The sequence below is a fragment of the Oenanthe melanoleuca genome, chromosome 26 (genome assembly GCF_029582105.1).
Source record: "Oenanthe melanoleuca isolate GR-GAL-2019-014 chromosome 26, OMel1.0, whole genome shotgun sequence".
In the NCBI taxonomy this organism is placed as follows: Eukaryota; Metazoa; Chordata; class Aves; order Passeriformes; family Muscicapidae; genus Oenanthe; species Oenanthe melanoleuca.
The window spans coordinates 1,597,420-1,610,000 of NC_079359.1; the positions used below are offsets into that span (position 1 = coordinate 1,597,420).

The 12,581-nt window shown below is 54.3% G+C and overlaps 1 protein-coding gene across 4 annotated transcripts in view; it reads right to left on the reverse strand.

Moving 5' to 3' along the window:
* The window catches only part of PLXNA2 (plexin A2), a 160,012-nt gene that overhangs the window by 52,950 nt on the left and 94,481 nt on the right, over positions 1–12,581 (reverse strand). For all 4 annotated transcript variants that reach the window (XR_008842366.1, XR_008842365.1, XM_056511326.1 and 1 more), the window contains exons 8-9: positions 12,203–12,299; positions 8,530–8,644 (exon numbers count right to left, since the gene is read on the reverse strand). Coding sequence is in view for 2 of the 4 variants with exons in the window: in XM_056511326.1 (XP_056367301.1) it covers positions 8,530–8,644; positions 12,203–12,299 (212 nt within the window). In the remaining 2 variants the exon portion in view is untranslated. The remainder of the gene's footprint in view (positions 1–8,529; positions 8,645–12,202; positions 12,300–12,581) is intronic.

Below are 12,581 nucleotides of genomic sequence, written 5' to 3' on the forward strand. Positions count from 1 at the left end.
CTCAGGCCCTGAGAAATTCAAACTAAAGTGAGTTTGGGGGAGAGCAAACTTGGGGGAAATTACTTCATTACCTGCAGCTGTAATTGCAAGATTAACCCCCAATATGCAAATGGACCAAACTTATAAAAGTGTGAAAACTTGTGAACCCATTGTCCATTTTGGGTGTAGCCCCTGGGGGGCTTTGTCTGCCTGAAATGCACCTGAAGTCCCTTCAATAAATAAAACTGCTTTTTATTCTCTTCATTTTTAGGGAGCCCAAAAATACAGCAGTGGAGCTGCAGGTGTGGCCAGGTCTGGGCTGATGTTCCAGCACATCCCCAGGGCCCAGGAGCTGCCCAGGAGCTGCCACTCTCCAGCCCAGCTGCAGGTGAAGTGCAGGGACACAGAACCCCCCTGATTTCCTCACTGCTCAAGGAGGGACATCCTCTTTGGGGATAAATCCAAGGTGTCCTCCCTCTCTGAGCTCCCCACGGGTTTTATCTGCAGAGCCAGCAGCTGCTGCTGTCCCTCCTGAGGAGCTCAGCCCTTATCAGCTGCCCCAGCCCTGCTGAGCCCCTGCTCCCAGCCACGGGGGCTCCTCCTAATCCCATTTCACCCCTCAGACCCCTGGTGCAGCAGAGATGGATCAGCCCAGGGTGTGCTTCCCTCTCACCACCAGGCACTGTTCTGCTCTGCTTTATCTCAGAAAAATTAGCACAAGGTGCCATTAATTTCTGAGGTGACATTAAGTTCTGCTTGATGTGCTCTCACTCCTCTCCATGCTCCACCACTTCTGCCTTCCTGAATCTCCCACCCAGCTCCTGGGCTGGGGCTGGCGTGGTGTTTTCTATCTCCAAATCACAGAATGGTTTGGGTGGGAAGGAACCTTAAAATTCATCCCTGCAAGTGTCCAAGACCAGCTTGGATGGGGCTTGGAGCAATCTGGGATGGTGGAAGGTGTCCCTTGCCCATGGCAGGGGGTGGAATGAGATGATTTTTAAGATCCCTTCCAACCCAAACCATCTGTGATTCTGTGAAACGCCATCACACAGCAGAACAGATCTCCAGTTTGCTCAAGCACAAACCAAATGTCTAAATAAAGCCTGAGATGGACCACAACAAATGACTTATCAGCTCCTGGTAACTGTGTGACATCCCTCCCCTGAGATCTCAACATCCCAAACATTATCTCTGCACAACACACGGGGAAATTCAATTTTTCTTCAATTTCTACACCGGGAACTGCAACACGCTGAGACAAAGGCTCTGACCACCAGCTGTATTTACATTCTGCTCAGCTCTAATTTGCTTTGATCTAATGGAACAAGGTACCTAAGTACCTGTAAGCACCTGACACTGAATGATTAATCCCAGGCTAAAGCAGGAGTTTAGAACAAACACGTGTCCGTTCCCTCTGTCAAATCCCACGCTGGCATCTCGAGCCCTTTGCCCCCAGCCTGGGGATGAAAGGAAATCATGCTGGTGGCAGTGCCAGGACAGCCATCCTGCCCAGGATCCTGCCCAGGACAGCGTGGCCAGGGGAAATCCCCCCTCCCCAAGCCAGGCTCCCCCTCCAGCTCCAGCCAGGACCATGGGAAGTTGTTTCACCACTGGCTCAAGCGAGCTGTAAATGAGAAACAGATGGTCCCCTGCTCTGGAGGAGCCACTAACTTAAACTGCAGCCTCATAAACCTTTCCAGTGGCACTTTTCCCTATATATATTTTATTTTATTTCTAACAGGGACTTTCACGGATTAACAGCCAAGAGTGATTTCAAACTCCATCAGCTGTGCTGGGGAGGGAAGGGAAGCCCTCTCCTGCAGGGGGGTGGGTTCACAGGCTGGAAGGGAATGGCATCCCCTGCTTCCCACTGGCCCTGGGACCACAGATCTGACCCCAGCTCACCACCAGCAAACTCCCTGCACTCACTGCATTTTCCAAGCTGACTCTGCACGTTCCTTCCTCTCCTGAAGCACCACAGCCTGTGCCACCTTGCACTCAACACCTGCCTGCAGTTCAGGTTTTGCATTTCACCTCAGTCACATCGAGGACCAACAGAGACAAGTGGCTGCACTCCAGAGAGGAGCCCAGCCCCGTGGACTGGAAGGAAAATCAACCTGGAGCCGCAGAATCCTTTACCCCATTATGGCTGAAAACAAAAAAAATCTCCACTTGCATCACCAGTGGGAGAACTCCAGTGCACAGTCCTGAAAATAATGAATATGTTATGGGCCATTATCCTTGCTGGCCAGCTCCATCCGTGAGGTGACTGCTAAAGGAGGGCTCCCATCCCCAGATCTGCTCTCTGGTGCTGAGAATGCTGGCAGCAAAAATTGTTCTGCCATCATTAGAGACGAGTGGGGCAAAATAGATTTTTTTTTTTTTTTAAATTTTTTTTTCCATTCCTTTGGTCCTACTGGGAGGGAAATGTCACACTGGGAATGTGGGGAAGGCACAGCCCGAGCAGCTCTGTGCTGTGATCACACTAACAGGGATCCACATTTTGGGATGGACAGATCTGCAGGAAGATGCCAGACTCTGGAAAAGCCAGGGTGAGCTCGTGGGGAGCCACATTGCTGTGGGCAGTCACTGCTGAATTTCTCAGCTGAGCGAGTGGAGCTGCAGGACTGGGGAGGGTTTGGGTCAGCTTGGACCCTGCACGCCCCGTGAGCCATTCCCAGCCTCAGGGCTCAGCTTTCAGGGCTTTTCTTTCTCCAATTTATTTTTTTAAATTGCTGCCACAGTGATGTGCACCCCAAATACCTGCACAGCCACATCCCTGCACCCCAAATACCTGCACAGCCACATCCCTGCACCCAAACCCCTGCACAGCCACATCCCTGCACCTCAAATCCCTGCAGAGACACATCCCTGCACAGCCACATCCCTGCACCCCAAATACCTGCACAGCCACATCCCTGCACCCAAACCCCTGCACAGCCACATCCCTGCACCTCAAATCTACAGAGCCACATCCCTGTTCCCCAAACCCCTGCAGAGATACATCCCTGCTCCCCAAATCCCTGCACAGCCACATCCCTGCTCCCCAAATCCCTGCACAGCCACATCCCTGCACCTCAAATCCCTACAGAGCCACATCCCTGCACCCCAAATCCCTGCAGAGATACATCCCTGCTCCCCAAATCCCTGCACAGCCACATCCCTGCTCTCAAATCCCTGTATCCCCACATCCCTGCACCCAAATCCCTGCACAGCCACATCCCTGCACCCCAAATCCCTGCACAGCCACATCCCTGCATCCTAAATCCCTGCACAGCCAGATCCCTTCATCCTAAATCCCTGCACAGCCACATCCCTGCACCTCAAATCTACAGAGCCACATCCCTGCACCCAAATCCCTGCACAGCCACATCCCTGCACCCCAAATCCCTGCAGAGATACATCCCTGTTCCCCAAATCCCTGCACAGCCACATCCCTGCACCCCAAATCCCTGCACAGCCACATCCCTGCACCTCAAATCTACAGAGCCACATCCCTGCACCCCAAATCCCTGCAGAGATACATCCCTGCTCCCCAAATCCCTGCACAGCCACATCCCTGCATCCTAAATCCCTGCACAGCCACATCCCTTCATCCTGAATCTCTGCACAGCTACATCCCTGCACCCCAAATCTACAGAGCCACATCCCTGCCCCCAAATCCCTGCAGAGCCACATCCCTGCACCCCAAATCCCTGCACATACACATCCCTGCACCCCAAATCCCTGCACAGCCACATCCCTGCACCTCAAATCTACAGAGCCACATCCCTGTTCCCCAAATCCCTGAAAACCCATGTGCCTGCACCCAAGTGACTTCATCCCCACATCCCTGCACCCAAATGCCCCCAAACCCATGTCCCTGCACTCAAATCCCTGTATCCCCACATCCCTTCACCCAAATCCCTGCATCCCCACATGCCTGCACCCCAAATCCCTGCATCCCCACATCCCTGCACACACAGCCCTCCCCACAGCCCCTGTCAGGGGTTTTGGCTCTGCCGTGGGTGCTGCAGCAGCAGAACAGCCTGGCAGGGAGGTTTGTCCCTCCACCACCTCTCCCAGCTGCTCCCTGGTGCAAAAACCAGCGTTCACATAAATTATTTTGTGAGGGGTTTATCAGCAGCCTGAGCAGTGGATGCTGATTCCCTCGAGGAATTTCCCAGGGAAGGGGTTGGCAGCGCAGCCTGGGTGCCCCATCCTGCAATTCCTCTCCAGGAAGAGCGAGAAAAACACCCAGAAAACTCGGAATCGAGGCGGTGGAATACACAACTTGTTCCATAATCAGTTTACTTTGTTTTTTAATTCATGAGAGGTAAATCCTGCAGCGAGTTAGAAAGGCCATTATTGCCTCCTCTCGCTAAACAAACACACAGAATCCTCTCATTATCCTCCTTGACTTGCCTGTGCCAGAATAAACACGGATCAGATCTGCTGGAGGAAGACAAGGCTCCGATGCCTGAGTGGCACAGACTCTCGGGGAATATTCTGCCTGTGAAGTATCAGCACACACAATTTACAAAGACATTTTATGCTTCTCCAACACTTTTTAGCCTCAAAGACTCTGAGGTCTATAAATACCTTAAAGACCCACGTTCTGCAGCTGTCTCTGGAGCAGAACAGAGCACCCATGGTTATTATTTGTGTTTAACCGAGCAGTTTTAGTAGGTCAAACCTCCTTGCTCTTATTTGGGAAAAAAAAAAAAAAAAAAAAAATTGCCTAGAAATGGCAGGCAATTCTTCTGACTACAGGATTTAGCCCAAATGGCAGAAAATAGACTGGTTTTGTACTTTTCATCTTCAAAAAACCCCTGCAAACTCTCCACAAACGTTAACTCGCCACGCATTATTTTAAAGTTATAAACATAACCCGATCTGGCACGTGAATGTAAACCCCTGGCTCACAGTTGTGTTCCCAATGATATAAATTACAGTCCCTGTCACTCAGGGAAACACATTATCCTTCATTTGTGCCCCTGGAAAGGAGAGCAGACCCCGTTCCTTAGAAACCAGGCTTGAAAGAAAGGCAGCTGGAGGCGAGCCTGGTGAATTCCTTCCCCACACCATTACCCTGAGCTGGGCACGTGCTGTAACCTGGGTCCTCTCCATTAATTTGGGATGTTTACAGCCATGGAGGAGCCTCTCCCTGCTGTAAACAACCCTTCGTGTGCCAGAGGTGAGGGCAGGTTAGAGGCAGGAGCATCTCCCTGCAGCTCTGCCCCACCTGGCTCCTTCCTCCCAACACCAAACACCCACACCAGGGATGGAAACAGCATTGCCACAGCTCAGAGCTGAGGGGATTTTGCTGAAATTTGGCTTCTTGCTCCTATTTCAGGCAAAGCCATCTCCCCCGAGTCAGTGTGACCCTGCAGAGTCATTGGCTGGCTTTGGTGGCCTGAGACGTGGCTCTGAGTCACCTCGGGCACATCTCGGCTCTGCTGCCCTGGGGATTGGCAGCACAGGCTCGAGGATGGGCTGATTTTGTTGTGTTTCCCTCCAGGCACATCAAGCAGCACTCAGCACCCAAGGGCACGGCCAGGGGCAAGGGCGTCGCCATAAAATCAGCGGGAATTCGCAGGAGACACTGAAAACCCCGACTGTGAAACTCTCAGTGCCCAGATCAGAGTCCCTCCTGTGGAAATGGCATTATCAGCACACACTGGACATCAAAGAGGGATGGGCTCCCACATTCTGGGGAGCTAAGAGGATTTATTTGCTTCTAGCTCTCCTCTGGGATGGGGTGTAAGGATGTTTGTGTATCCACATTCCTCCTCCTCTGGAAGTTTCAGACATTTAGAGAGAGACATCATAAACCCTCCCACACACACAGACCAAACCACATCAGACACATTAAAATGGAATCATTGCCTTGGTCTGGAGTGCTGTAAAGTGGGACAGGAACAATCAGTGCTCCTGTGGATCTGGAGAAATCCTGGTTTAGTGGGAGCAAGGTGTGAGCAGGTACCTTCTGCTGCCAGTGAACACTGACCAGGAAAAGGGTGGGGATATAATTGCTTCTCTAATTATAAACTCCTAAAGAATTGGAAATTGAGACCTCAGAGGAGCTCAGAAATTCCCATGAGAGGGAGGGTATCAGGAGAATCCAGCTCTGTCCCTCTGCTGTAAGGGTTGTGAAAAGTTCTGCATTCTTTACCAGTGCCCCCAAACCACGTGTTCCACATTTTCACTTTTCCCAAAGCACCCACCCACCTTTGGGGCTCCCTTGCACCCCCACACCTGCCCCTGAGCTCTGCCTTGGATCTGAGCACACAGCTCCTGCTGGCAGGGCAGGTGAGGGATGAGAAAAGCTCCCTGGGCTGTATTTTATGGAAGGCAGGGCAAAAAGGCAGAGTTGGCTCGGTCAGGAGGGGCAGAAGCCTGCAAGGAGCAAGAGCACAGCTCATGGAGAAGGAATTTCTGTCCCCATCTCCTGTGAAGTGGCTCTGAGCTGCTGCTCCTCCTCCAGACAGACACTCCAGGGAGCATCAAAGGGAGCTCGTTACACATCCAATCCCACCGGGACGCCAGGGCTGATGGGCCAGCAGTAAAAGGGAATATTCAAGATATTTTCCCTTGAATTAAATATAAAGATGCGAGCAAATGTGCAGGCCCGTGTGAACACGTGTGCAAACCTTACATAAGGGGAGGCACAGGGGACTGAAAGTAGGGCACAGACAGGAGATCACGGCTCCAAACACCACTGGCTCTGCTGGGGAGGGAGCAGGGCAAGCACAAACAATTTCCTAATACATCAGGCCGTGACACAATGAGAACATTGTGATCTGAATTGGTGCAGCAGAGGGAACTCTTCATGAGGCATTTACTTATTTCTGTGCTGGTGAAGAGCCCATGGCAAAGGCATTATCACCATGCTGGGTGTGAAGAGGAAATTCATTGCTCTTAAACAAGCACACACGTTTATTTGCCTGTGCTCAGAGGTCTGGGGAAGAAATGATGGACAGCAGAGCACTTGTATCATTATCATCAGCTCTTATCAAAACTAATCACCAGGAAGGTGTGAGATATCCCAAACATCCCCTGCTAAGAAACAATCTAAGATGAAGACGACAGAGGAAGTTCTCTGGAGCTCACAGCCCTGTGATCCCAGCAGGAACTTCCAGAGACACCAACTCCTCCACTCTCTCCCTCTGTGATCTCAGGAGAGTCCTGGGTGCTCCCAGGAGGAAAACAGAGATAATGGGATTGTCCTACTTCAGCAGAGACTCATCAGACATCCTGAGACCGCGGGGTTGGGGACCCAGAGAAGGGAGAGCTCCAGCTGTGCAGCCGGGGAGGACAGGGATGCTTTGAGTGTGCAGGAGAAACCACCCCATCACTCCAGGGGAGGAGAAGCAAAGGGTTTTGCTTTCTCTGGATAAGGTGAAAGGAAGTTTCTTGGCTTTGAGCTGGGTGGAAAAAGCTTTGGTTTGTTCCTGGGGTGGGTGCTTCTCCTTGGGCACCCGTTCCCACCCTGGCACGCTGCCCATCCTTGGATTTGCAGATTCCCACCAGGTCCTTATGCAGCTCATGAATTACTCTCCCCTTTACCTCTGAATCTCCTGGCAGCATTCTAGACAGGAGACACAGGAGCAGAGTTTACTCCCAGTTTAACAACACCCTGGCTAAACATTCAGTCACTCCTTCTGACAACTCAGTGTTCACACCACTGACTGATCTCTTCTGGTTTTCTCAATCTCCATCACTCACTGACAAGGATTTGTCTGGATACTGGCACACCTTCCTCTCCCTTCCTTTTCTCATATTTGTAGATGTCCTCACTGCTGCCTTTCCCACTTCCCAGGACTCTCAGGATTTCCAGAGCATCTTTTAAACCATTTTCCCCTTTCAGCTCTGGCAGCTGCACTCATTTCAGGTGCTACAAAGCTATTTGTAGGAGCAGGGAGGGCAAAGACCAGCATCAGGAGCTCATGGAGATGAAGCAGGCAGGGGCATCAGGCAGGACAAGGAGTGCAGAAACCCCAGACCAAGAGTTCCTGGCAATGTTCAGTCAGGAATTTGTGCTAACAAACCCCTTTCCTCCATGGATCCCTCTGCCCTGGGACTCACAGGAGAGCTGGCAGAGCCATTCACGGGCTGTGCCTTTCCAAGTGTTAAAAGCATTTTTGGAAGGGAGCCCCACACCTTTTATGAAGTGCTAAGAGAGATGGCTCTGGAACCCGAACCAACTCCCTTTTCCAAAACCTGGGCTGTGCACTTTGGTAATTCCCTGCACCAACCCCAGCCACACAAAGCAAACCCCTCTGCTGGGGCTGCAGAGCAGAGATGCTGAAAGGTTCTGGGTTTGAGGAGTCTCTGGGGGAAAGCAGTGCAGTAATTATTGTAATTAATGAACCTGGGCATTCCCACACAGCAGGGGAGGGATCAGCTCTGGTGCTCAGGTCACTTTAGTGACACCAACCCCTCCCTGCTTGAGGGACACTTTCTGACACCAGAGAGACCCCAGGGCGCCAGCAGGGCTCACTAAACACGGGCTGTGCTGCTTGTGGCATGGCAGAGCACAGGACAAAGGGCAGGAGGGCAGGGTGGTACCTCGGAGACGTTGATCCTCCCCTCCTGGAAGGAGCAGGTGGTGGGGTCGTGGGTGCACAGGTTCCGGTACTTGCACCAGTGGCAGCGGAAGGCGCTGTTCACACAGGACAGGCACCTGGGGGGAAAGGAGGGGTTAGCACAGGGCTCAGCACCTTGGCAGGGCTGCAGACACCTCCAGGCCTTGCCAGAAGTCCAGGCTTCCTGGGAAAATAATTTCTTTAAGGGGGGGTGGTTTTGGTATAGCAAAAAACAAGGAGCAGGTTTGGGAAAGCACACACGCCCAAAAGACAGACTGGGGGCAGCTCACAATTTATTCCACAGTAAAATGCAAGCTGGGATTTATGGCACCTTGTTGGATTGGTGTAAAATAGAGCAGGATTGGTGTAAAATAGAGCAGGGCATTGCACAGGCACCAGGCTTGGGGTTTGGTTTCTAGAAAAGAAGGCAAGCCCGGCAAAAATGGCATCATTTGTTCTACAAGTCAGGAATGCTTCAATCAACAGCAACACTTCTGGCCTTGGAGTGCAGAGGGTGCAGCAAGTGCTTTTGATTCATGTTGGGGGAAAAAAAACCAAATCTGTTTATGAAATGTTTTTGAAAGAACACAGACCCTTTTCAGCCCCAGGGGACCCAGCTGCCAGCAGAGGGGCTGGGTGGGTTTTGTTCCCCACTTGCTGCTGCTGCAGAGATGCAGGAGCTGTGACAGCTGCTGGTCCTGGCAGTTGCCACCTCCTCCCTCTCCGAGGCCACCCCTGCTGCCACGTGGCAGCTCCTGGTGGCACAGGGACCAGCTGTGCCCATGGATCCAGTCCCATGGCACAGCTCGTGGCACGGGCACTGTGGCACTGCCTGGAGAGGGGATGTGCTGGAGCCAGGCCAGGGCAGCAGACAGATGTCACCAGGGGAGTGGCAGCGTGGCCTCGGGCACGGGGCTGTGCAAGAGGAGCAGAGCTCTGCAGCAGGGGCTGTGTCTGTGCCAGCTGGGCACAGGCACCAGGGCAGAGCTCTCGTGAGCTGCTGCCACCAGCACGAGCTCTGAGAGCCCAGCTCTGCTCTCCTGATGCCCTCCTGGCCACCTTCATAGCCAGGGGAGCTTATTCTGATTGTGCACAGGCAAATCTGGGGAGAGCACCGAGTGCTTGTTTAATTACTCATTAATGTCTGACCCATTTCTGTCCCTGCTGGGGTCTGCAGCACCTCACCTCACCTGGGCTGGCCCCCAGCATTCCCAGCAGGGGCTGCTGGAGCTCCCAGTTTCCCCTCTGAGGGAGGAGGATCTCCCTGCCCACCAGGCCAGTGGTGTGGTTTGGTTTGGTTGGGTTTGGCTCCTCTCCCTGTTCTGTGGTTTCTGTGGTTTCCTGCTGCTGTTTCCAGCTCTCCCCAGGCCTGGCACAAGGGATCCCAGCAGGATCCAGAGCTCCCAGACTCACACCTTGGCTCTTTCACCCCAGCCCAGCTCTCCCAAGGACTGCTGCCTCCTCTGCTCCTTTCTCCACCTCACCAGGTCCTTACTAGCACTTGTCCCACCTGCAGCTCCCTGGGGAAACAGAACCCACAGCCCTGAGCTCTGACCACCCCAGCCATGTGGTCACAGCATCACAGGAGGGTCCCCAGGACCCCCTGGCCATCCCAAACCCCTCGTGTCCCTCCCCGTGTCACCTCCAGGGTGTGTGAGATTCCACCCTGCCCCAAAGGGCTGCCCTGCTGCCACACACCCCAGCACTGCAGCAGAGAGCTCAGCATCAATAGATCAGATCAATAGATCAGGATCAATGGATGTCTCCTGTGCTGCCTGAGCCTCCTTTTTGCCAGCTGTGATTCATTCCTGGCTGTGCCCTCCTTGAACCCTGTGATAACGAGCCTGGAGTGAGCTAAGTGCTGCAGGATTTACCACATGGAAGCACTTTGTCTCCAGGCACAAACAGGGAGGCACTGACAGCCCAGGGAGGATGTGTGGCCTCTCCTGATCCAATCCTCAGCTCCTCCCTGAGCACAGGGCTCCCTGGAATGGCATTCCTCCTGCAGACCCCAAACCAGGAGGATGCACATCCTGACTGAGGGACAGGGAGCTGGGGACACAGCTGTGCATGAGGGGCAGCAGGACAGCAGTCACTGGGATTATGGACATGGATCCCACAGGCAGCACAGGGGAATGAAGGATTCCCTGTCATCCCCATCCCTCTGCTCTGTGCTGTGGCTCACAACAAAATTTAAATTAAAAATGAATGCCTGCCTAGAAAAACCAGAGGCCAGCCAAGCCCATGAGCACACAAACACACAAACCCTCTTCCAAGTGCAGCAGGAAAGGCCCTGGAGCTTGAGGCTTCAATCCCAGCACAGGAAGGTTGGGGGTGACCTTGTGCTGGCACTTGGTGACTCCAGCAGTGTCCCAGCCCCAGGAGATCTCCCAGCCCTGCCACCCCCACCCTGCTGCTGCCAGGTCCTGCCCACAGTGCTGCAGCTTGCTTTGTTTCCAGACAGAAACCCATAAATGCTGCACGTCTGTGAATGTGTTTTTAAGGCTGGCCAGCTGTCTGCTGCCTTCCAGTGCCTGGGGGGATGTGATTCCACCATCCTCAGCAAAACTCAGCCCCTCCACAGAACCTCCACTGGGCCTCCCACACGCCTGGGCTGCATCCCTGCATCCCCTCCTGCATCCCACCTTCACCATCCCCTCCTGCCTTCCACCTTCACCATCCCCTCCTGCCTCCCACCTTCACCATCCCCTCCAGCCTCCCACCTTCACCATCCCCTCCAGCCTCCCACCTTCACCATCCCCTCCAGCCTCCCACCCTCACCATCCCCTCCTGCATCCCACCTTCACCTTCTTCTGCATCCCACCTTCACCTTCCCCTCCTGCCTCCCACCTTCACCATCCCCTCCTGCATCCCACCTTCACCATCCCCTCCAGCCTCCCACCTTCACCATCCCCTCCTGCCTCCCACCTTCACCATCCCCTCCTGCCTCCCACCTTCACCATCCCCTCCTGCCTCCCACCTTCACCATCCCCTCCTGCTTCCCACCTTCACCATCCCCTTCAGCCTCCCACCCTCACCATCCCCTCCTGCATCCCACCTTCACCTTCTCCTGCATCCCACCTTCACCTTCTCCTGCATCCCACCTTCACCATCCCCTCCTGCATCCCACCCTCTCCTCCAGCATCCCACCTTCACCATCCCTCATTCCCTTCCCTTCCCTTCCCTTCCCTTCCCTTCCCTTCCCCGTAACTTCCCTTCCCTTCCCTTCCCTTCCCTTCCCTTCCCTTCCCTTCCCTTCCCTTCCCTTCCCTTCCCTTCCCTTCCCTTCCCTTCCCTTCCCTTCCCTTCCCTTCCCTTCCGTGAACCTTCCCTATCCCTTCCCTATCCCTTCCCTATCCCGGCTCTATCCCGGCTCTATCCCTTCCCTATCCCGGCTCTATCCCGGCTCTATCCCGGCTCTCAGTTGCAGGATCGCGCAGCTTGGGGGCACCAGCAGGTTGAGGTTGTTCCCCGCCAGGCTGAGGTTGTTCCCAGCTCGCTCCCCGGGCAGGGGCTGCCCTTGTCCCTTGTCCCTTGTCCTTGTCCCTGGCCATGTGTGCTGTGACCTGTGCCACCCCGGGCCGGTCCCAGCGCCCACCCCCCAGTCTCTGGGGCAGGATTTGGGCTGTGCCGGGGCGCAGGGAAGGAGCACTCACAGCTGGTGGGCGCTGCAGTTGTAGAACTTGAACTCGGTGCTGACGAAGGTCCTGCCGGTCTCCCGGGACTTCAGCTGCAGCACGACTCCGAACCAGTCTGGGGGTGCAGAGCAGAGCCCGTCAGCGCTGCCCGAGGGAAGGGGGAGCAGCAGCACCCCCGGGCTCATCTGCTGCCCCCCGAGCTCAGCTTTTCATCTCCCAGCACCAGGGCCCCCACCCACGCCCTGCCCTGCAGCCCCCGGGTGCCTGGGCCCAGAAATGCCTCCAAAAAACCAGCCCCGATGGCAAAATGCATCGAGACACGGGGGAAACGCTGCCTTGGAGTGGTTTTGGAACCCTGCCCTGTTCCCTGATTCACTCTCCAGTATGAAAAGTGAGA